Raw genomic sequence first — 24,514 nt, 5'->3', positions numbered from 1 at the left:
GCCTATATCTTAATTTAAAGTACACCTTTCAACATGGAATTCTTTTCTAGACATAAGCAGTTTGCAAAAAACGACTGCTTTTTTTTTAATAAATAGTTTTTCCAAAAGTTATCTTCAAGTTTCAGTAGGTTTTTAAATACATGTACATAGTATATATACACACACTCAGATAACTTGAGTAGTTTTGCATATATATATGTGGGCGTACCCAAAATAAACCAAACTAATTTTTCTGTGAACTTATTTATTCACAATTTAAGTACAAACCTTCAGTCCCCTTCAAATCACTCTCCACTTGCATAAAGACTCGTGTCCAATCTTTGATTCCATTTTTCAAAACATTTTTTAAAGTCATCTTTTGTGATGCATGACAGCACCTAAGTCGTTTTTTTCTTCACCTCAGCAACATGAGCAAAATGCTTTCCTTTCATGTGTCCTTTCATTCTAAAGTCGTTTTCACGTTCAAAAGACACAACAGCGCTTATGGAGAAACCGTACAGTGTTGCCAATACAGCGCTTGCTCATGTCGCCGGGAAATGATGAGCTTCCTTCACAATGTAGGTGTTACATATTTTATATATATAATGATGATTATATGTAAATATTAATATTATACTGTGAACATTACAGTTCATTAGCATGTCATTTTCCCATTAGATTTAATTTAATACACAGGCACATTTAATATTCATTCGCCTTTCTCTGTAATTATTTCATAGAATAACATTGAGATATGGTAATGTGTTACATATAGTCTATGAATTTATGTGTACGTTGGAAACTGAAAGGTGATCTTCATTTCAGTATTAATGTCGACAGTAATGTAAACAAAAACAAAGTATATTTGCGACAGCACTAATGTTGCTCACAACAGCAGCATTGGAAATAATTGTCAATTATTAAATTAAAGTAATTGCAATTCTATTATAACAAACTGAATGAAGTTAATATTTTTACTGAATGGAAATAAAATAACAACTCGAAAACTTGGTGGTGATTAGCCGGAATGCTGCGGTGAGTCGGCTCAAGATGGCCAGACACCGTCCCCTTACTTTGCGCGCGGTTCGGGTTAAAAAGAAACTCCAAATGCATGGAAGTAATATTTCTGGGAACCTTTGAGTGGTTATAAAAAATAATTTCATTATTTTCTTCACAACTTTGTCGCTGGAAGTTTTTACTTGGAATTACAGAACAAAAAATGGCCAGCGACGACATTTTCTACTGCACGAATATAAAAAATCTCCACATACTTTATTTGAATATTTTTTAATGCGAATATGCTTTAAAGTATTGATAAATTCTGAGCACCACCATCACCTATGACAATTGGAAAACCGTGTCAATTTTTTTCATAATGAATGCTTCAATTTTACGGCATGTTTCAACGTTAGGAATGAAAACAATGTAAAAATTGTGTTTTCACAGAAAATTTGAGTTTTTAATTTATCTAAAAATATGTAAAGAAGTTACCACTTTTTTGTGCTCACCATCGTATTCTCTACAAAATTTCCTGCAAAGCTGCAGGTACCGATTTTACATAAGCTAAATTTGTAAATCGAGAAATTTCACAACAGCACGCTCGTATTACCCATAAGAAAAGCATTGTCCATAAGAGCCCATTGTGTCTTCTGAACGTGAAAACGACTATAGGAAACAAAAAAAAAAATGCATGGGGCAAGGTCGGGTGAGTATGGGGGGCGAGAAACAGGGGTCATACCATTTTTGGTCAAGAATGTATTGCAAATAGAATCTAATGGTATTATCGAGCTGTGAAATATTTAAATGTGAACCTATAAAGAGCCACAAAAATAACATCAACAAGTTTTCAAGTTTTAAAAAAGATCGATTTTGTCCTTGCACAAGTTAATATGTTTGATGTGTAGAGAAGCAGGTTCGAGAAGTCTGCAATATTGGTAGTTTAAGTTTGTACAACCATTGATGCATGGCTACCACATGCCCCAATTTAGTTTGGACTGTCCATTCATTATAATCCCTGTACCGGGTTTTTCAGTCATGGAAATATATATATATATATATTGTTGCTAACTCAAAATTAGACATGTTCTTTATTATAATAATAATTGCTAATACGTATCATTTAATTTTTATATATATATATATTATTATCTAAACATAGAATTTTCAAGGCTGTTCAATGATAGTGGTTTAGAAATATTAAAGGAAATTTGAAACCATTGTTAATTTGCGGAACACATACTATTTGAAAACTTTTGAGAATAGAATGTAAACAATAAGCACAAAGCTGTATGCTGTGTGACAGCCTTTGTCAGTAAAGGATTTTGTAGGACAAACAGCAAGGAAAATGGCAATTAGATGGTGCGAACACGATTTAGATATTATAAATCTAAACCCAAGAACATGTTTGTCAGCTCACATCATCAAAGAGAAGCATTTGATTAAAAAGAGTAACGGGATACATAGATATGAATGTCTGGGAAGCTTCGTTCATTGCAAAACACTGGAATAAATTAAATAATGAAAATTGTAACATAGACCCACTATGGAGTTTTCTTTTTCATAATTGGAGTAAGCCACCATCTCTAAAATTTAATGTAACAGAAAACATCAAGTAACTCTGTGAAAGCAATTATGATTTTTGAATTGCCTGATGATATTTGGGATTCATAATATTTTTTTTTTTAAATAAAAACAATGTGATCAAAATTTTTATCTGAAATAAAAATAAAACAGACTGCTTTTTTTTTTACAGTTATGTTGCTATATTACAACAATGTAACATTAACAACATCCATTGTATTCTCTTTTTTATGTAAAAAATTCTTAACCATTGTTATAACTGTATCTTTAGTCGACTAAAAACAAATGTCTGATGAAGGGAGCGTGTGTTTTTCTGAAACATCACAACGAAAAACTGTGTTTTTATGCTTGTAATAACCGTAGACTACAAGAGAAATAAAGTGATTATGTGTTTCTGATTGAAGGACAGTGTCAAAGATTTATGCATGCTACTACTTGTGCATAAAATATTAATTAGAAATTTTCTTTTCATCAACTGGATCTAACATCATTTTTTGTTATTCAATAAATATTGAATTCTATGTCTTTTTGACATTAAATTTCTTAACTGTACTGTTGTTTTATACAAATTTTGGTTGTTTAACTACACATAATAATTAATATGTACTGTTATATCTCTATTCTTATACCTTCTTTTTCATGTAATAATAACAATACTGTATTAATTAATTTGTGCATTATGAATAGACCTATGAATTCTATTCATATATTAATTTTATTTGTATAAAACATTCAATCAAAAATGTGGCTATTTTCCAACAACAGTACTTGCATTTGTAAGTAACCTTGTGTTCTAAATCTCACTTGTAGTAACATACTGATATTAAGTATTAAATGGGGTATATACAGTGATCAGAACGCTACATTTTATAAGTAGCTTCACTACAACTACAGCTACTCTTCCAAAATGTAGTTTTGCTACAGCTACAGCTACATTTTCCAAAAAGTAACTCGCTATGCTACTCCTGTTCGCTACTCGCTACTTTGCTACTTTTGCGCTACTTCTGTATTAAAAACTTAACCAACTATATGGCTATTCAAAAGAAGCCCTAGTATGATAGTTGTACGTACTGAAAAATAGATTCTGTTATTTATTACCATGATTCCCTTCATTCTATAATTTTTATAGCAGTGTTACTTCAGTTAATACATATTTTTAATAAAGTGTTTGAGAATAAAATACCCTTTTAAGTGGCATATCAATTCAAAAAAACTATTTCTTACACGTATCGGTGATGTTCTTACTGTCATTTGAAAAAAATATTTATGTGATATACTTCTTTTCAAAATTAATTGGAAGAATATTACATGTATCGAAATTAACTAGAACATGTTGCACAAAATGGGAATAAGATAAATATGTGATATTTAGCAATTTAATTTTCTTAACTTAAACAGAATGTTATTTGGGGGATGGCGGATATTTGCTCGAACCTTGAGGATAGCTGGGAGATGCTTCTAATGGTATAAATGAGAAACAGTTGGAACAATGCTTTATGTAAGCTTTTCTGTTGGAAATGCTTCCCCGAAGACACAGTGGAAATTGTAATTGTCACCTTGTATTCAAAGGGCCCCAGGTTCGATACCCGGCAGAGGGCACATGGTGGTTCATATCAGTCTCGATCAGCTGATTTGTGCATAAAGTGGACTCAAAACAAACACTAGGAAAGACTTCTATAGATCGACCACAAGGAAAAAACCTTGGACGAAAAGTCCCCTCGCAGCTTTCCCTTCTTCCCTTCAACACGGGCCATAAGGAAGCATGGTCCTCTCTCCCCATCCCCTCCTCGCTGAAGTACGGTGCACAGGAGTCGCGGGTCTGCGCAGGTTGTTTTGCTTGTGGTTCCACTATAGTTAGGAAGATGGGATCATCCTGCTCCTCCATTCCCCACTCTGCTAATCAATCATTCTTCCCCATTCTCAAAATTAGCCAAAAGTGGCAGAAAATGCCAAAGATAAGAAAATAACTAAATAAATAATGCATCCTCATTGCCATGATTAGAAAAAGTTACAGAAAAGGGACGCAAAAGTAGGAAAAATACATAAATTTGAAAAGTGTGTATTTTAACAAAAAAAGTCATTTCTGCAGGAAAGTCAATAACTTGTACGTTATTTTACAATGTGATAAAATATATTGAGGAAGCTGATGTGTAAACCCGAGTGTTCTAAACATATTGTAATTTTGAAATTTGCGAACAATCATTATGACCAAAATAATTGTAATTCCAGAAACACTATCGTTCTTGTAACAATAATTTCTTGCCAGGGTGATCCTATACACTGACAATGATCAATGCTGTTAACGAACTGAATCGTTGATTGCTGGCACTATTGCTTTGTCAGATTAGTAGAAAATGGATCGCCCATTCTTGCACTGTAAATTGGGTTTTACACAGTAAATATCGATATTTTGCTGTCTGTTACGCCATCGATATCCACAGGATTTGAACGGGGCATTTTTTCCTCGCGGTGTAGCAAATGAGGCATGATTCTCCCCAAAATAGTGATGCAGCTAAAATAAATGGCTATTAGCCGGAATATATTCATATATGCCAGTTAGTTATCTGGATATTAGAATTATGCAGATGCTAATGAAATAAATTATGCAAATATTTATAATCTGCGATATAAAGATATTTATAATCTAGATTATCTGTATTTGCATGTAATGGACTTTGTCTTTTTGAGTCTCTTGCAAAAGTAAGCAATATTGTCATTTATTTTTCACGCCTTTGTCACATTCAAAAATTACCTCAAAATGCTGAGAAAAATGTAGCTGTAGCGAAATTTTCGCTACAACTACAGGAATTTTGTAGCTTCGCTACCGCTCCAACTACAATTTAAAAAATGTAGCATGTAGCGCCGCTACAAATTTTGTAGCTAGCTACAGTAGCGACGCTACAAGTAGCATGCTACTTCCGACCACTGGGTGTTCTGCATACGTGTTGTGAATAGTAGTTTTTAATTGTCGTGAAACATCTAGTAGTTTAATATTAGCATTTGCTTCATTTTTTGTGACATCACAGGAATGCAACTTGAGTATAACCAAATCATTTTGTTTATAAAAGATCAATGATATGATGACATAAACACATGAAAGTTTTATTAAGTTCATTTTATGCTCAGATCAGGACTGGACCTACAGTTTAAAAATGAAATCCGAATCGCTATGCAATATGTCTCCACTGAGGATCAAACCTTGTGCCCCCTGATTATCAGACAGTGTTACCACTATGCCAATGGTTAGCTAATACACAAACTCACATGCAGCAAAAACAAATTAGTAACTAGCAGAAATGGATAATGTGTGTATCTTGGATGTAAAATTATTTGTGAAGCTCCAAAATATGACTTCATGAACCTTTAAAACTCTTAACTGACACTGCAAGTTAAATATGTTACCCAAAATTAGTAAAAAGCTAAGATTTCCGTTTTTTTAAAGGCAGCTTTTTATCGGAAAAAAGCCAGCTTTTTTGCAACTCCAGATTCCTCATGGGGTAACACTTTCATGTAAGTGAGACTGATTTCTTATTTTTTACAGGGGAAAGTACTTACGCAAATCATTTTCTGTAGCGTGAAAGTTCGTGAATGTAGTTTTGATCCATTTTAATGCGAATGCATGTTGTTTTCTGCGAAAATCTCTGTACGACACGCAGTTGCTGCTGCCGCCATTTGCTTTCTGCATGAGAGCACAATGTTCCGTGTGTTAGATGATGTAAATCCCGTAGTCAGTGTTTCAAACCTCGCCGTGTTTTCAGTATAGCATGACGTGTCGAGTATTTTTAATTTTTTTTAAAATTTTTAAACTATGCTTGCCTAACTTAACCTAACCTAACCTTACGGGAAAATGGTTTGTGGGGCTAATGTGAATAGTTTGTGGGGCTAACGTCAATGGTTTGTGGGGCTAACGTCAATGGTTTGTGACGCTAACATCATTGGTTTGCGAGGTATTCGCATAATTTCAAATCCGGGCACGAAAGTAGGAATTTTTCGGTGAACAAGGTTGCAACACTGCATAAATCGACAAAACACTTTCACAATGCACGATAAACCAGTACACTATACCCATAATGTGTGTTACAGAATCGAAATAACGAATAACAGTAAGTACTGTTAGAAATTATTCACCTAAAGAAATGTTCCGCAATGCAGAATAGTAGGATAGCAATGTAAAAAAGTGTGAAATAAATGATTTATAGGTGTCACATCTATACGAAAGTAGTATCCCTCATGGAGCTCTGGAATTCAGATAGTGTTGTTGTCTTGAATGTTGATTTAGTTTATTTTACTATACTTTTCTGCCTCTTTGGGCTAATTGGGAAGATGAGGATGAATGATGATGAAGAGACAATCACATATACATAAGGACAGTACACAGGACAAACCCCAGAGAGGATTATATTGGCTGGTTATCCGACGTCTGCCTTATTAGTCTGCAAAATTCAGTCCAGGGTGTACTATGTGGATGGTAGGGTCATTTGTGTTTTTTTTGGAAAGGGTCACACTCACTTTACACCCCATAGTCTTCACTGTGTTGTCTGAAGAAAGATCAATAGGGTGCTTCTTTGCTGCTGTGATAAAATTTGGTGGAGGTGTGTCTGTTGAACAGATCCCTGATCTAGTTTTGCTGTGTGTCCCGTTGAAAGTGCTTTTTGAAGTGGGGGAAAGTGTTCCACAAATACACATTTGATTGTAGTTCTGTTTCTTTAACATGCACGCATGTAGGAGAGCAATCACCAATAATGTTATCATCAGTATTTCTTTTCCAAAGCAGTAACTTCCTTTCAAAGGTGCATTTATCAACATTAGTACCGATCAAACTGAAATCCAAATACCTTTCATTTCATCATATTTTGTGCACTTCAATTTTAGTTTGTCTTGGATACTGAGTTCTGCATTATCCAGTTTAGGCTTCTTGTACATACCTGGAAACTTATCCACTGGGACAATACTTTCATTGATTGAAAAACAAACGTGTGAGCCTTGCTGCACATGGGGACAGTAATCCTGCGCAGATTTTTAACAACCACTCTGATTGTGGGTCATAAGTTGTTGACAGAATTCTCCTCTCCTTACATGTTCGTTTCTAACTAACTAACTCTCTAGCCTTCTTAAACCTGAAGGTTGATGGCTGCAACAACACAGACCTTCCATCATGAGCAAGATTTGTATATTCTTTTCCATCCCTACCAATTTCCTTTAGGTCCATCTCAATGTTATCCCTCCATCTTCATCTTCTTCGTCTTCCTACTGGGGTCCTGGGTTCGTTTCCCGGTGGAGGCACATAGTGGTTTGATCCCACTTTAAACTGTAGGTCCAGTCCCGATTAGCCATACTGTGCATAGAGTGGACTTAAAACATCAAATCAATCAATCTTCCTACTGGTCTCTTACCATCAGGTTTCCCAACAAGAATCCTGTAAACTCTTCTTTCCTCTCCCATTCGTGCCACATGGCCTGCCCACCTAAGTCTTCTTGATTTAATCATTCTAATCATGTTCGGTTCTTGTCAAGTTTATAGTATGAATTGATTTGCCTTATTTTACGTCACTTTTCTGCCTCTTTTGACTAATCACAAAGGTGATGATAAGTAATGATATGATGAAACTAATGAATTTTTATTAAAAAAAATTACTGATTTGAATCACTTTATGGAAATAATTTACAGAATAATGTACATAAGGATTTTGTAGATATCAAAATCACTTTTGGTGAAAGTAAATTAATCAAGTAATCATTAAATAGGGTTTATTAGACTCTAAAAGGAAACAAAATATATGTACTGATGGGTGTGAAGCTCATACAAAAGGAAATATAATGTGTAAACTGTAAACATACTAAAATTTAATAATTTATATAGGCAAAAATAGCAAACACTTTGTGTAGAATAATAAAATACTAATCATGTTAAACCATAAATAGTCATCATTAAACTGTAAATAAACATGGCAGCTAATATTTTGCAAACTAACATTTAAAAAATTTCCAAAATTCAGCTACAAAAACCATAGAATTTCTTTTAAGTTATAATTATATATTACATCCAGAATGTTTTATTTTCACTGGAAGTTACTGAAATTATTATAGTTTCATTAACACACTCGACAAACATTTCCATAGTAGGTTCATATGTACACTATCAGAAAAATCTATATTTACATACGATATTTTATTTCCTTTAATCAAACTGTTCAAATATTTTACATGGCCATTTATCAGAAAGCCTTCCCAGAGAAATACAAATTTCTATATGCATGGTGCCAAAAACCATACAAGCAATGTGTCTTTTAAAAAAATCGATTTAAATTTTAAAAATAATCAAAAATGAGTAAAGACAGTATATTTCACTTTGTAGATAAGGTTTAGCATAGTGCTGGAGCAAAAGTGGCGAAAAGTAGGGGGCAACTGCCCCCCCCCCTTGCTGCCACTGATGTTGACTAGCAAATATTGTGTATCCCTTAACACTTGGTTAATGTCTCATGTTGTTACACAAGAAAGGAAGGTAGAAATTTAGTGTAACGTTTGTGAATAAGACACATTTTTAGCATTCATAGTAGCTGAACACAAAATAATAACAAGACTTCTTTTTTGTAGGGTTTTTGAAAATCATGAAGTCTACTAATAAGAATCAAGACAATTACCAATTAACAATGTCTCTTGAGGAAAGCAAGACAGGACAGTTCTTGTTGATGTGGTATGACTACCACACCAGCCTTGCATCTGGGTTGAAAGATATGTTCCAGGAAGAATCTATGAAGGATGTTACGTTGGCATGCGAAGGCCAGTATATTCAAGCTCACAAGCTAGTGCTGTCAATGGGCAGCCCATACTTCAGAACTTTATTCAAGGTAAGTTGAAACACTATGTAATAGATTCGGAAATCATTTAGCCATAATTTAGTGTGTGCATGCCTAAAGGTTCTTTTGACTGTCAATTGTTCTACAAGTTATTAAGTTGTTTTGTATCTCCATTTGTTAGTCACAGCCATGATATTTCATTACAAATGGATAGGTTCAAATCTTGATGTGGTTGTTTCTTTCAGAGTTGCAACAAACATGGAAAACCAGGTAAAAGTCCCGAGAACTTTATCTTGATTGACAAATGTTTCTTTGTTGAACTGTTGATGCCATAATTTCTCATGTAGTTTACAGCTTTTATGGGATGGACACATTAATTGGTACTCTATCAGAATCGGCCAATATAGTTTATTGGTAAAATTACCAATTTTTACCGATCCGATATACAAGGGTTATTTTTTAAGTAAGGTCTGTTTTGCAATAAAAACGAAGTAAGTAAATGTTTTTCAAAAAAATATTTATTTTCTAAATTTACATACACTTCTCAATTTTTTTACATAATTTCCTGGCCTTGAGTTTTTAGATACTCTCCTCATAGAACTGTCGCCTGTGATGATAGCCAGTTACTCATGGAAGCTGAGTTAATTGCTGTTCCTTGCGGCAAAAGGTCCATTAACAAAACACCCTGCCTGGCCCAAAACACAGTTGCCATGATGCTGCTCAAAGAATGCCGGGAGCCTGCATGCACACTCATTCCCACGTGCAATTTCAAACGGTATTCACAAACAGACATTGCACCTAGCGACTACCACCTCTTCCGCCATCTCAAGACCTTCCTGGGTGGCAAGCGTTGAAACGCTGATGAAGAAGTGAAAACGACCGTAACTGGCTATCATCACAGGAGGCAGAGTTCTGTGGGGAGGGTATCCAAAAACTCATAGTTCCTTACGATAAATGTTTAAACCAGCAAGGAAATTATGTAGAAAAATAGAGAAGTGTATGTGAATTCAGAAAAATAAATGGTGTTTTGAAAAACATTTACTTACTTCGTTTTTATTGCAAAATGGACCTTACTTAAAAAATAACCCTCGTATTTATAAATACCTTAAATTTAGTGCAAATTTCTGCCATTTTGTAATAATTTTTATGGATAATCTCCATGGCCTACTTTTTAAAAAAAGTAAATGTCTAAATATTAGGGCTCAGCCGATACTGATACTGATTCCCACCGATACTTGAAAATTGTAATAATTTACAGCTTTTCAAAATATTAATCAATATTAGAGTAATTATTCTACTTGAGTTTTATGCATCAATTTACCAAGAATTTTGCTTTAAAATATTAAAAAATTAAATCAGAATATTAAAATGCATGTTATGTAATAACAAAATTCTGTTTTTACCTCAAAATTTGTGCAAAGTATAAAGTAAGTTTGAATTTTGCATAATTTCCAGGATAATTAGACCCAGCAAAAGTGTCGTGCAACATTTTTGCAGAGCCCATGGAAGACCAAAATGCCAGAAAGTATCGGCTGGTATGTAACGTCTTTTTCACTGCAGTCAACTCGAAACATGCCTTTATTAAGGAGGTCAATGATCCATTCAGGTTCTTCAAGGACCATTTCTAGTTATATATTAATATTGGTAAATTTTATGTCGAAACGTTTATCGTTATGAGCCAGAATTTCATGTCGGCCCATCCCTACAGTTTTTGCAAGCACATAAACACAATTGTTTATGTAACTTTTGAGATAACGTGCTCCTTTCATCACATATTTATTCTTGTTCGATTAATGTTATTGTTATAACATTGAAGTTGAAGATACTCTAAAAGGTAAAGCTACCCCCTGACTCATTGCAACATGCTATGAATATTTGTGGGGTCTAGGTAGTACTCCACACATTCATGGTCTCAGCCATTTTTGGAGGTGATGTTATCTTTAACATGCTCTGGCCACCAGTTTTTTTGTATTGCAATTGTTTCCTGTACTTCCATTTCTTGCTGCTAGATGGTGGCAAATTCAAGATGATGCTTTCTGGAGCTAATTTTTTCTGTGTGCCACATTTTGATAAATCAAAGTGTGCTACAAATGCTCAACGGATATTTTGGCACAAATACAGGGAAGAAGCAGCAAGCAGGAAGTCAAGACACTCCATACAGTTATTGGTGACATACCCAGCTCACATAAAGTTCTACGTGTAGATTTCCTAGGGCTCTGGCTGAATATGACAACGACGCAGAAAACTACATCTGGCCTGCACGATATTCAAAATTCTGCAAACAAAAACACCGACATACTTATACGACAGACTCCAATTTAGACACGACATACACAACTACACGACTCGACACTCTAAGAAACTTAATCTGGACAGATTTTCAAAATCCATATTCCTGTCATCCTTCAAAGCTGCTTCTGCATATTGTTGGAATGCGCTGCCACCAGATGCTACCTCGTGTGCGACATACAACAGCTTTAAAAGGGCAGTAACAAAAGTACTTCTACATGAGCAAGGACAAAGCCTCAGCACACATGACTAGATTCAGCATGCTTACGTTGAAATCAAAACAAAAAATGAGCAGATTTGAACCCAAGACGAACATTTTGATGTGTGTGAATAAGAAAAATTGTTTTTTATCTTTTTAGTGTGTTAATTACTGAAATATTTAGAAGTGAAAATGTAATGGAATTCTTATGTTATAGTAGTAATTGTATTTTGTTTTTTAGTGTACTAGATTTTGCGGGTTAAGTGGTAGAGCAGCCACAGGCTGAACTTCGCCCATGAATAAAGAATTTCTAATTCAAATTTGAATTCTAACCCTTCCCTCTCTCGTTCAATGTCATCTTCACTCACATCTGGCTGACCACTTCTTTCCTTCACACACAAGCACCCAGTTGTAACAAATTTCTGATGCCAATTGTAGATTGCCTTCGTCCTTGGTGTTTCCTTCCTGTATTTGCTCCTAAATCTTGGTTGGACATTTCTGTCTGTAGCACTCATTGTTTTATCAAAATGTAGCTTGATAAAATGTAGCTTGTCACTTCTATCTGAAAGATCCCTTATTTAACAAATTTGTGTTTTTACTTTTCTTCAGGTGAACCCCTGTAAACACCCCATTGTGATTTTAAAAGACATGCGCTACAAGGATCTAGAGGCAATTGTACAGTTCATGTACGAAGGTGAAGTCAGTATCAAGGGAGAAGACATGATGAGTTTCCTAAAAGCTGCCGATGTACTGGAGATCAAGGCTTTGACTGGAGAAAATTCAGATGAAGTAAGTATATTTCAACTTGTGAACAAAGTTTTAAATGATCTGAGTATTTGATGCATTTTTCTTGTGAAGTTATTATTATTATTACAGTGGAACCCTGATTTTACATTTTCCCACGTGATACATTCAATTCTGATGGTCGCAATGTTCAAAATGTTATAAAATCGAGGTTTCACTGCATATGCATGTATTGAATTAGACTTACACTATTGAAATTCCAAAAAATATAGACGCCTTCCTAGTATCTCAGGTCGTATACCAGTCTGGAAATCCTTGAAAAGTCAGGGAAATTCACTGTGTTTCTGGAAAAATGCAGCATTTTTGTAGTAGTAATGTGCTAGAAGTAGGTTTTGGAAGAGAAAAATAGCAAGCAAGAAATTTTAAATTTGTGGACAAACTATATTTCAGTTTGACATATTGAGTATTGATGGTAGTTACAAAATTTATAATAAATATTCTAGGAAAGGCCATGCTTTGAACTATTTTCAGATTGAAATCTACTATACTGAGTGGCTATTAAAGTTTCCCACATTCTTGTTTCAATCCTTTGGTTTTTTTTGGTAGATACCGTATTTACGCGTGTATAATGTGCACCGTGGTTTTTGATGGCGAAAAGTGACAAACAATTATAACTTGTTTTTGCATGTTTAACTCGTATATAATGTGCAGTACAATCCAGGTTCAAGAAATGGCTTTCTTAGTTGTAGGTCGTAAAGCTGTTGCTATGCCAATCAAGATTGACGTCACACCTATTCAATGAGTTGTCACCTGTTGCTATGTGGACCAAGAGGAGAATATCCTCTTGTGTAAACAATAAGTCACCAACCCACGCCACTACCCCTCTCCTTTCACTGTGTTTATCATCCCAAAGCTTTCACTCTTAAACCACCTTATTTATTCTGTAGTAGTAGAAAGGAAGATCGAAATTCCCTTATGGATTTGCAGTGCTCAAGAAGTTATTTTCTATTATTTCTCACCCAACAAATACCACTGATACACATCCCATGTGGGAGGTGCACGATTGAATTCTGCCAGATTGGCACTGCTTTTTTTGGTGTCAACAACAATGTAACATTGACAAGATCCATTGTTTAACTGATTTTTTTTTTTTGTTTAAAAAATAACTATTGTTGTAACTGTCTCTATAATCAAACTAAAAATAAATGTCTAATGAAGGGAGCGTGTGTTCTCCTGAAACGTCACTCTTGTACCAACTGTAGAGTACAAGAGAAATAATTCTACGATGTAAGCAAAGCGTACATACAATAAAAATTATAACTCATTTACACGGTATGTACTGAAAGTAATGAGCCAACTGATATTACTCGAAGTCAGAAACCACTATATTTATTCTGTCTATTGTTACGTTCCTAGCAACTTTCCTCACCCTTTACTCCTACAGCCGGGAGCATTGAGGCTCTAAGGGTCTACACTGAAACCTATCTTCAGGGTAGGTGCAGAACAAATCCAACCAACGTCGTGAAGTTTTAATGAAATGTTTATTTACTGCTTGAGTACTGACAGCCAGTGGTTAGGTAATTCATAACTGGAACTCGGAGATCAATTGTTAATAGATAATTTCAAACTTACTAGAAAGGTCAAACTAGGGTGGCCCAAACCTAGGTTTTACAGAAGAGCGGCATACACCTATTCACTTCTTCCTAGACTTGGAGTTATCACCCGAGATCGCCAATTTAGGTTTTTACAGAAGAGCGGCTTGCACCTATTCACTTCTTCCTAAATTGGAACTTATATCCCATTCAGCTAACCTAGGTTTTACAGAAGAACGGCATACACCTATTCACTTCTTCCTAGATTAGACAATTATTTCTTTAACGTTGATAAAATCTTACATTTTGGAATTATACAAATTTAAATGTTCCGCCATTATTTAATTACCATTAGGTTAGTTCATCAAACATTGATAATCTTTGATTGGCAAATCTAGATTTACATCATAATAAATGCCCGTTGTCTTAAGCGAGCTGACTTAATTAGATAGTTACAGAAAGGTGAATACATTAGTTCAACAACGCCTTGATTGACGCGTTCATATTTGCGTCACAACATGTAGTATCACGGACATTAACAAGGACTTGAGGTAACACTATATCAATTTTTCTTTTAACACGGAATTGCAAAGTAACAAAATAAGTATGGTCGTAACAGGTTCCCCCTCTGTAGTTTAAAGGAAAATTTGAGAAACGAAAGTGAAACAAATTTTTCTTTCTCTAAACTCTTTGCCTTTCTTATACATTTTTTTTTATTTTTTATTTTTAATCCCAATAAACTTACATTTATGTAAGTTATTTATGTATTGCTATACATATAGCAATTGGGTTTATTATTTCAAATTAAATGATTAGTTCAGTAGAACTAATAATTATATTGTTTCCCAAATATTAAGGCTTTATCAACATTTATAACAACTCACTAGAAATCATATGGTTAGATTTCAATTAAGTACATTTCTTAAATCCAAATTTTAAATAGAACAATTAAATCAACATATCATACAATTCTCAAACGTTATTACATGAAAGAGAAATATTTGATCACAACTTTTCTCTCTTCTCCTTTCTTTTCAGATAAACTTTTGTTAGTAACCCATATCTGAAATCTTTAACACACTTGGGATAATTAGAAAATTAGTTTTTAATTCAAAACAACAGTTTTAATGATTTAACAAACAAATCCAACATCACAAACCTTTCGAATTATTGAATATAACACAGAAATTAATGTTAACTTATTCAGTCATATCAGTTACAGATCAATCATCTTTGTTATGAGAAGTTTACAGTAAACAATAAAGGTTCTTTGTTACATGTTCAACTTCTTAATAGAAAAATAGGACAAATATTTCCTTTGAATATCTAATCTTGTTTATGTAATAAACAATTTGGCTTTAAATATCATACTTTTCAGTTTATCCACATAATAATTATGAATTATTCTTTTCCCAACCTTTGATCTGGTAATCATCTCAAACTTTATCTTTTACATAATAGGAAATTCTAATTCTCTCATTAGTTCTTATTCCTTTCTCAAGACTTAGCCCTCATAACATTTTTGACCCTTTTTATTTGCGTAGCACAAAAGTAGGCTAACATCAAATATATACTCATTCTTACAGGCTAGACCATTCAGTATTAGTTAAAGACTCTTTAATGTCACTGTACAACAGTAATTTTAGAGATTCTCACATTTCTTGAACATTAAACCATTCTTTATATCAAATCTGACCTTTCTTATAAACGTTTACAATTTAAGCCATTTTTGCTAACATTATGAGGACTCAGCCTCTTAAATAACAAATTCTTTCTTTAAATTGTTACAACAATTTCTCTTCTATCCTCGAAGAGTAAGGGAATCAACCCTTTCCCCTGGTAGCCTTTCCTTGGCTTACCAAGCAATAACGCTTACTCGGCTTATGGAAACATCCTCAGTTCCCTGGGATCTGTTTATAAGGTCTTTCTCTTCTATTAGGTCCTCTTCTACTAACTGTCCATCTTTTATTATGTAAAATCTCTGTCTTCCTGCTTCTAAGCTCGCCATGTGCCTTTTCATGAACAGCTTTCCCAATACTAGGTCCTTGTCCAAATCTCGGACTATATATACTGAGTCTTCGAATACATATTCTCGTATTTTAAAACTGATCTGCCTATATCCCATTATCCTAGAATTTCCCTTTCTAGTAAAATTCAACATTTCTTCAGAACATCTTTTAAGTTTAAGTCCTGGTAATCTGTCTCGCAACTTAAGCCAGACTTTATAATTTATAGTAGTGTATTCACTCTCTGTATCTAGAGTACACTTTATTTTCAATCCTAAAATTTGAGCGATAATTTCTGGTTTTCTGGACAACAATATTCCCCTAAGTTCAGGTTCTTCTATCTTTTTCCATTCTTCATTTTCGACTTCTAATTCTAAATGCAATACTTCTAAAAAATCTTCGGTGAGAAATTGTCGGTACTCTCATTTTTCTCCGATACAGTTTTCCCTTCCGTTGTAAATGAGAGAGCTTCATTTACAATGAGGGTTTGTTTAAATTTTGATTTAGGAGCAGTGAACCTTCCCAAGCTGGATTTAACTCAGTCGGGACTTCTTCAGTTTGGCAGGAGATTTCCTTTGTATTGGAATTTCTATTGAAGTGGTTGTTGGGAAAACAGGATTGATTCCATGGTCGTCTATATGGTTGACTTCTATTGCCGTTGCTATAGAAATTCCGCCCTTGGTAACCCCTTTGGTTTCTATTATTGTTCCTATTAGGATTCTGAGGTGTTCTGGTCGCTCCTTCACTTTCGTTGTTAAATCTAGACGAAACTATTTGAGTCTGCCTAACTCTGGGTTGAAATTGCCTTCAGTCTTCTATCTTGGGGTTATCTCCCCTACTTATCTCCAGTTGTTCGGAGGCTTCATATCGACTAAGATAATTTGCTAGTTGTTCCATGGTTTTTGGGTCTCGAGTCAATACCAGTTGTCGAACTTTCACCAGAAGTTGGCTGATTATCAAATGCAAGACTTCACCTTGATTTACTACTTCCACCAGATTGCAGTAGTTTCCATAGACTTCCCAGCAGTATTCTTCTAACGTTAATCCAAGGGACCTCTGAAATTTCTTATTCCTTAACAGCTGCATTTCTCGTTGTTTAGCCTCTAAAGAAGCATACTGCTTTCGAAATGCATAACAGAACTGATCAAAACTCTTCCACTTCCTTTCATTTGCTATACACCTGGATTTGGACTTTCCTGTCATTAAGGAAGGTAAAATTTTCAACCTATAAAATTCTGAAACTTCCATTATATCTAGATAGGTTTTTAAACTTTCGATGTATCGTTCGGTCGAGACTGAATTTATTTCTCCAGAAAACTTCTCTAAGGCTTTTATATCTGCCAGTCTAAAATTCTGACACTTGGATTTCCTAACTCTGTTGTTAGTCTTTTCATCCGAAAGGTGATTGAAGAATTCTTGTGACTTCTTCACTTTCTTCGAGCGTCGGCTTCCATTCAACTCCGAACCTTCGTCGGACGTAGCACTAGAGGATGAGAGGTTACTTCTTTCAGTATACTTCCTCTTAGATACACTAGCGATAGGAGTGGCCAAATTAGCAGAGTGAATCCTCTGACTTTGGTCTACTGAATTAGCACTCAAAGGTAGGCGTTCTAATTTCATGGCTAAAGAATCTATTTCACTAGAAGTTTTGTGAAATTGCCATTGTACTTCCTTTATTTCGTCTTCCATTTCCTTTCTTCTTTGCTGTTTTTCTTCCATCAAGCTCTTGGTAGTTTCAAGCCTTAAACTTTCAAATAAGCTTGTTAATTCAGTTTCTTTTGTTTTCCTCTGACTTTTTTCTTCATCTATTTCTTCCAATAAGGCTTTCTGGGTTGCTTCTATCTGATCTTTCACTTCTTGACTCGTTACTTGTTTAAATTCTTCCATTTCCACTCTCATTCCCTTTTGGCATTCTTCTACAGTTTTTTGTAACTCATTCTTATTGATCTTACACTCTAATCTTACTTCCTCTATTAATTCTCTCATCGTTTTACTATCTTCTTCTCTTTCTTTCTGCCTCTTCTCTTCATCTTTCTGCCTTCTCTCTTCATCTTCTTGTCTCCACGTTTTCAATAAATCTATCATTTGGTTAGCAGATTCAGACTTGTTTTGACAACCTTGGCATTTAAAACTAGTTCTGTCAACATCTTCATTCGGGGCATCCATATTCAAACAACTTAAGTGGAACAAACACTCGCATCCTTGACATTTGACTGTTCCTTCTTCGGACTTGGAGTCATCAGAGCAGCACTTGAAGGTCACCATGGTTAATTTTCTTTGTTCCCCCCTTAAATACCTTTTTGACACGACTAAATACTAATATTTGAGTTTTCACACTTTTAAAATGTAAGTCCTTTTTCTTGAAGAACCTTATCAAACTAACGAAGTCTTCAAGTTATTGTTTCTTATAGGAATCTTCCACTCATCGTTGGTCATCTTCTTCAACTGTAGTGGTCAGGATTCTTCAGCTTCTACGGTGCTACTGCAACTTCGATTCTAGCGATGACCTCTTCCGTAATAGTCGTCTGGCTGAATTCTTCAATTGTCGAGCCTCTACGTTGTACGCCAAGAAGAATCTGTTAGATATGCAACGTTGGTGGTTGAAGTTCTATACTGTCGTGGGCACCACGTTGGGCGCCAAAAAGGATCTGTTACGTTCCTAGCAACTTTCCTCACCCTTTACTCCTATAGCCGGGAGCATTGAGGCTCTAAGGGTCTACACTGAAACCTATCTTCAGGGTAGGTGCAGAACAAATCCAACCAACGTCGTGAAGTTTTAATGAAATGTTTATTTACTGCTTGAGTACTTACAGCCAGTGGTTAGGTAATTCATAACTGGAACTCGGAGATCAATTGTTAATAGATAATTTCAAACTTACTAGAAAGGTCAAACTAGGGTGGCCCAAACCTAGGTTTTACAGAAGAGCGGCATACACCTATTCACTTCTTCCTAGACTTGGAGTTATCACCCGAGATCGCCAATTTAGGTTTTTACAGAAGAGCCGCTTGCACCTATTCACTTCTTCCTAAATTGGAACTTATATCCCATTCGGCTAACCTAGGTTTTACAGAAGAGCGGCATACACCTATTCACTTCTTCCTAGATTAGACCGTTCCTATTTGGCCAGTCTAGGTTTTACAGAAGAGCGGCTTGCACCTATTCACTTCTTCCTAGACTGACACCAGAACAGACCTCCTCACGGACCAAACTACTTCGTATTTATACCCAAAGTTCCAGCCTCGAACACCTGTCTTTAGGTAATTTCTTATTACAATACTCCAAATTACAACAGAAAGATATTTGAAAAATACATAGTTTGGCAATTAATAATTTACAAAGAAAGTTTACATATTCATTTGAGTTAACAATTATTTCTTTAACGTTGATAAAATCTTACATTTTGGAATTATACAAATTTAAATGTTCCGCCATTATTTAATTACAATTAGGTTAGTTCATCAAACATTGATAATCTTTGATTGGCAAATCTAGATTTACATCATAATAAATTCCCGTTGTCTTAAGCGAGCTGACTTAATTAGATAGTTACAGAAAGGTGAATACATTAGTTCAACAACGCCTTGATTGGCGCGTTCATATTTGCGTCACAACATGTAGTATCACGGACATTAACAAGGACTTGAGGTAACACTATATCAATTTTTCTTTTAACACGGAATTGCAAAGTGACAAAATAAGCAAGGTCGTAACACTATGCTAATATATAATTTGGACCTTGTTGTTACTTTTCCACATAAATCCAGATCAGTCAACACATTTGTGCAACCATAACGGCAGCTGGAAATTGCCACTCTTGTAAAAGTCCGTTTTGCACAATGTAACCACCGGCGAACCTCATCCTTCACCTTGTCATTGTTGTCAAACTTGGTACCCCAAATGACATTCTTAAACAATCTAAGGAAGTCAGATGGAGCTAGGTCTGGGATGTAGGGAGGGTTGGGCATTAGCTCCTGGGCACTTATCATGAATTGCTGTACAGCACTGTGTCCAATGTTCAGATAATGTGCAATTTCTCATACAGTTATTCTCCTGTCAGATTGTATAAGCTTGTCAATCCGGTCTGTGTTGTTGCACATGGAAACTGTGTTCAGTCTGCCACTACGAGGCTTATCAACAATGTCTGTGTTACCATCTCTATAATGTTTCACTCACCTTTTCATTGTACTGTAATTTATACAGGCATCTCCATAGAAGTTCTGTAAATGATGATGAATTTCTGCGGTTCCAATGTTTTCACTAACAAGAAATTCCACGGGAGCATCTTGACGAAACGAACTTTCTGTGGACGCCACTTTTCTTCCAACAACAGCACTGACAGTGAAAGTGCGCATGCGCCAGCAATTTCAATAGAAATGGTCAAGGCCTGAGAGTAATCGAACAAGGATCACGACTTTCAGTACGTGCCGTGTACTTTTAGAATGTAACTTTCCTAATAATGGTGGAAATTCCGAAGACAAAGTTTGTAAGGTGTGTGTCAAGGCACTTCCAGCATTTGAAATAGAACAACTCTCAATTCATGTTACAGGTAGGGATGAACTGACACCTACACCAATGTTTGAAAATCGTAAGAATTAAAAGTTCTACAAAATATTGATGAATATTGGTGGCTGAGTATTCCAGTCCAATTATAAGTATAAATTTAACAGTGTTTCACTTTAAAATGTTCCTTCATTACATCAGAATATTAAACTACCTGTTATGTAATAACGAAATACAGCTTTTGACACAATACCAGTACAAAATAGATGGAAACGTTGAATTTTGCATATTTCCAGGATAATTATACTCTGTGAAAGTGTTGCATGGCATTTTTGCAAGATCCCATGAAAGACCAAAATGCCAATAAAACATTGTTAAAAACAATCTATGAATTAAACAAAACTATGGTGTTGTACATCCTCCTCCTAGGCCATACGGTTATAATGTTTTTTCTTTGGTTTTGCTTTTAGTAGAGCAATGTATATTCTGCCGTCGAACAGCGCCAATAACACAAAAGGAGATCAGCAGTGAATTTTTATATTTAACTATCTAAGTATTTATACACCACAGTATTAATATTTATTAAAGGCCCAGGCACCTGACGTCTGTGGTTTACAAATGATTCTGGAATACACAGATTAGTCAGCTTCCGGTGTGAATTTGTTGAGATATTAGACCAAACTTAGTGGTTACTTCACTGAGTACTTACGTCTTCGATGTAACTGCTTAGGTATTCAATTCACTTGGCGATAAACACGCTGAAAAACACTAACGGTGAACACTTAGGGGGAGTTGGGGGGAAAGCACAAATCTTGCTGATATCAAGTTCGACGTCTTCAATCTTCTAATCCTCCTGTCCTTGGTTCATAATAAAAATGTAGCCTCTCTTCTTTAGTAACCTTTTCTCAGGTTCTGGTAGAGATACTGCACAGGTCGATAGTTCACTCACAGTTTATTCTATAGACACTATTTCTCTTTACGGCAAGAGATCATGACCGTTAGTTCACTTTTGTTATTTAGACACTATCTCTCTTTCCAGCTGAGATCATTGCCATTAGTTCACTTACAGTTTGTTCTTTGGCCCGCGAAATCAATAACCAATGTAACACAGATCCTAACCGTATCAATGCTTGAGCCCGACTGTCTTCTCTGCAACGCACATCAACCGTCCCCCAGAAAAGACGTTAACTTCTCTTGCCACCCTGGGACTGCATGGGTTCAGTCTCTGGGTCCACGGCCTGAGTATAGGCAACCGACCATCGTAAGGAAATTGCGGAGGCATGAGTGAGTAGCATAACTCAGTCTCGGAAATCTCCTACAATGGCTGGGGGTTCAATGTTCTGACTACACATCACCCCATTACGAGTTGAAGATCTACTCTAGGATACCTCTAGGTAGGATTGTAGAAGGGAGACTCGCAGTTGGGAGATCAGCCTAGGCCCTTGAAGGGCTGTCGAGCCACGGGTAATTTTTTTATTATGGTGTCACGCATGGAACCTTCTGTATCACCAAGCAAAGTGCTTGGGCCGACCTCCATGGCAGAATGATCACAGCATGCTATAGCATCAGAGCACAGTGATCCAGAAAAGTTGGCAAAAATCAAAATTTTCACTTTTCGGTAAGGGGATAAAACATGAACACTTCTCTGAACATCTAAATGGGCCATTAAACTGCCAGAGAAATTTCTCTCTAAATCGATTATTTGTTCTTGTTTTTGATCCTCAAAATGGTGGTTCGTGAAAATGAAATTTTCGGACTATATTTTGTACTTATCTGTAAGACTTGTAGCAATATTTTTTTGCCGGACAATAACATTGTGCTAGATAGGGTCACAACTTCTCAGTAATGCACAGAAAAAGAACACACTTGAATTAAAAAAAAATATAATGTTTTTATTTTTTACTTTAAAATACAAAGGTTATCTTGAGTTATATCAGCTTTCCCTGCTGATTCCCACTACGATTTCTAAAGCAAAGGATACTTTAAAGTATTGTGAAAACAGTACAGGAGAGACGTTTTTCTACTGTGGACAAATGTAGCTTCTTTGTGAACGTGTGCATGAACTGTGGAATGGGAGGTGTCCAATTTCTTCATCAGCTGATGCTTAATACATATATATAGCAGTAGTGCAGTGTAACAGTGATTTATTCAAACACCCCCTAACACCCCCCAAACTTTCATCAACACCCTCCCTAAAATTTTTCACAAAGACTCGTGCTTTGTAAATATTACCCACAAGCAAAATTACTTCGTAAGTGTCCGACTTACAGTTACTTTAAAGTAGGGATGTGACGAAGCTGAAAATTTACCGATGCCGATGTACTCACCGATAATTTTTGGAACTGATACCGATGCCGATATTTAACCGATTCCGATACATCAAACAGAAATGGGATGTTATTTTCTGCATGACAAAAATTAATTTGCTATGTACATTTCTATTGCATATCATATGTATATACATATATATTCTCAAGAGATGCAAATGTACATTTGCATCTACAAAATGTTATGTGAACCTTTAAGAAGAACATGGATTCTCAAGAGATTTAACATTAGTACACAAGCAGTTCTTTGAAATGCAAAATGAATTCCTGTTCTGCCAGATTCAACTTCAGAAACACGAGATTTGGAAGCACTTCAGGAAGTAACCTACTTCTTCTCTTACCGCAAATCTGTTCAGCAACACTGAACACTCAATCACTGAATACTGATATGCCCAAGTATTTTCTCAGCACTTGCTTCAGGTTTGAATATTCACTTTTGAATTTCCAATACAATAGGAGATCCTGGTTCAGCAATGTACTGTTTTATTTCCAATTTTGAGTTAGGTTGATCCTCTGAATGAGAGTTTGCAATAATTGTATTACAAAAACTCTACAATAATGACGAATCATAACCTAATTGTCAATAAATCTTACAAAACTAAAATATAAAACTTATTAGAAGTTAAAACTCTAGTATAATCTGTACCGGTTCAAATATCGGATTTTTGCGGGTGCCGATATGTCAATTTCTGCTGATTTTCATACATCTGTAATCGGCTTCGGCACATCCCTACTTTAAAGCATTTGATAAACAATACCTTTATTGGTTAAACTAATTGTAATAATTTTGAACATATTTATTGTATTTCTCAATTTATAAAAATGAGAAAAAAAGAACTACCAAACTGAAACACAGGAGAGCACGTATAGTAAATTTACACAGGCAGTGTTTCTTTGGTCCAGTGAGGAGAACTAATGAAACCCCATGGCTTAGTACATTTGAATGGATTCACTGGAAAAGTACTAAGCCTCACACACTCATTGTTAAAGATGAAAAATATTTCAAACTCACTTGGGTCATTTTTACCCAATCACATGCCCTTACGGCTTAATGGTGGTGGTGCATCATAGAAATCCACAAAACATTCTTCATGAAAAATTTGATGAAGATAGGAATAATCAAAATTAACCATTTGTTTTAGATGCCATAAATAGTGACAATATCTCTGAAGATTGTGCTAAGAAGATTAGTGTTGATGTGGCAAATCTGCAGCTAAGTTTTTAAGGATATTAAAATTGTCGCCAAATAGAAGATAAATTTCTATAAAATAATTTCAATTGGCTTTTTAAAAAATTGGGTGCCTCTCAAAAGCAGATTGTCAGTTTTGAAGAAAGTAGTGGCAGAAATAATAAGCTATAAACTGAAGAACTTTGCCGGGAAAATACGTCTAAGGAACTCTCATCTGCAACCAAAGCACATTTAATGGAGGAAGAATAAGGAAGGGCATGGAACTAGTGAATAAATATTATTTAATGCCTTAAAACACAAAGTTTTCTTGAA

The 24,514-nt window shown here is 35.2% G+C and overlaps 1 protein-coding gene across 1 annotated transcript in view; it reads left to right on the top strand.

Annotated features, from left to right (window-relative positions):
* The window catches only part of LOC146005044 (uncharacterized), a 72,675-nt gene that overhangs the window by 45,578 nt on the left and 2,583 nt on the right, over positions 1-24,514 (top strand). The window contains exons 3-4 of the mRNA XM_083144190.1: positions 9,153-9,406; positions 12,453-12,632. Of these exons, the coding sequence (XP_083000316.1) occupies positions 9,167-9,406; positions 12,453-12,632 (420 nt within the window). The 5' untranslated portion in view covers positions 9,153-9,166. The remainder of the gene's footprint in view (positions 1-9,152; positions 9,407-12,452; positions 12,633-24,514) is intronic.

The sequence above is a fragment of the Lepisma saccharinum genome, chromosome 22 (genome assembly GCF_977018435.1).
Source record: "Lepisma saccharinum chromosome 22, izLepSacc3.1, whole genome shotgun sequence".
NCBI lineage: Eukaryota > Metazoa > Arthropoda > Insecta > Zygentoma > Lepismatidae > Lepisma > Lepisma saccharinum.
The sequence above is the reverse complement of the archived record's forward strand: the minus strand, read 5'-3'. Positions and strand labels throughout refer to the sequence as shown.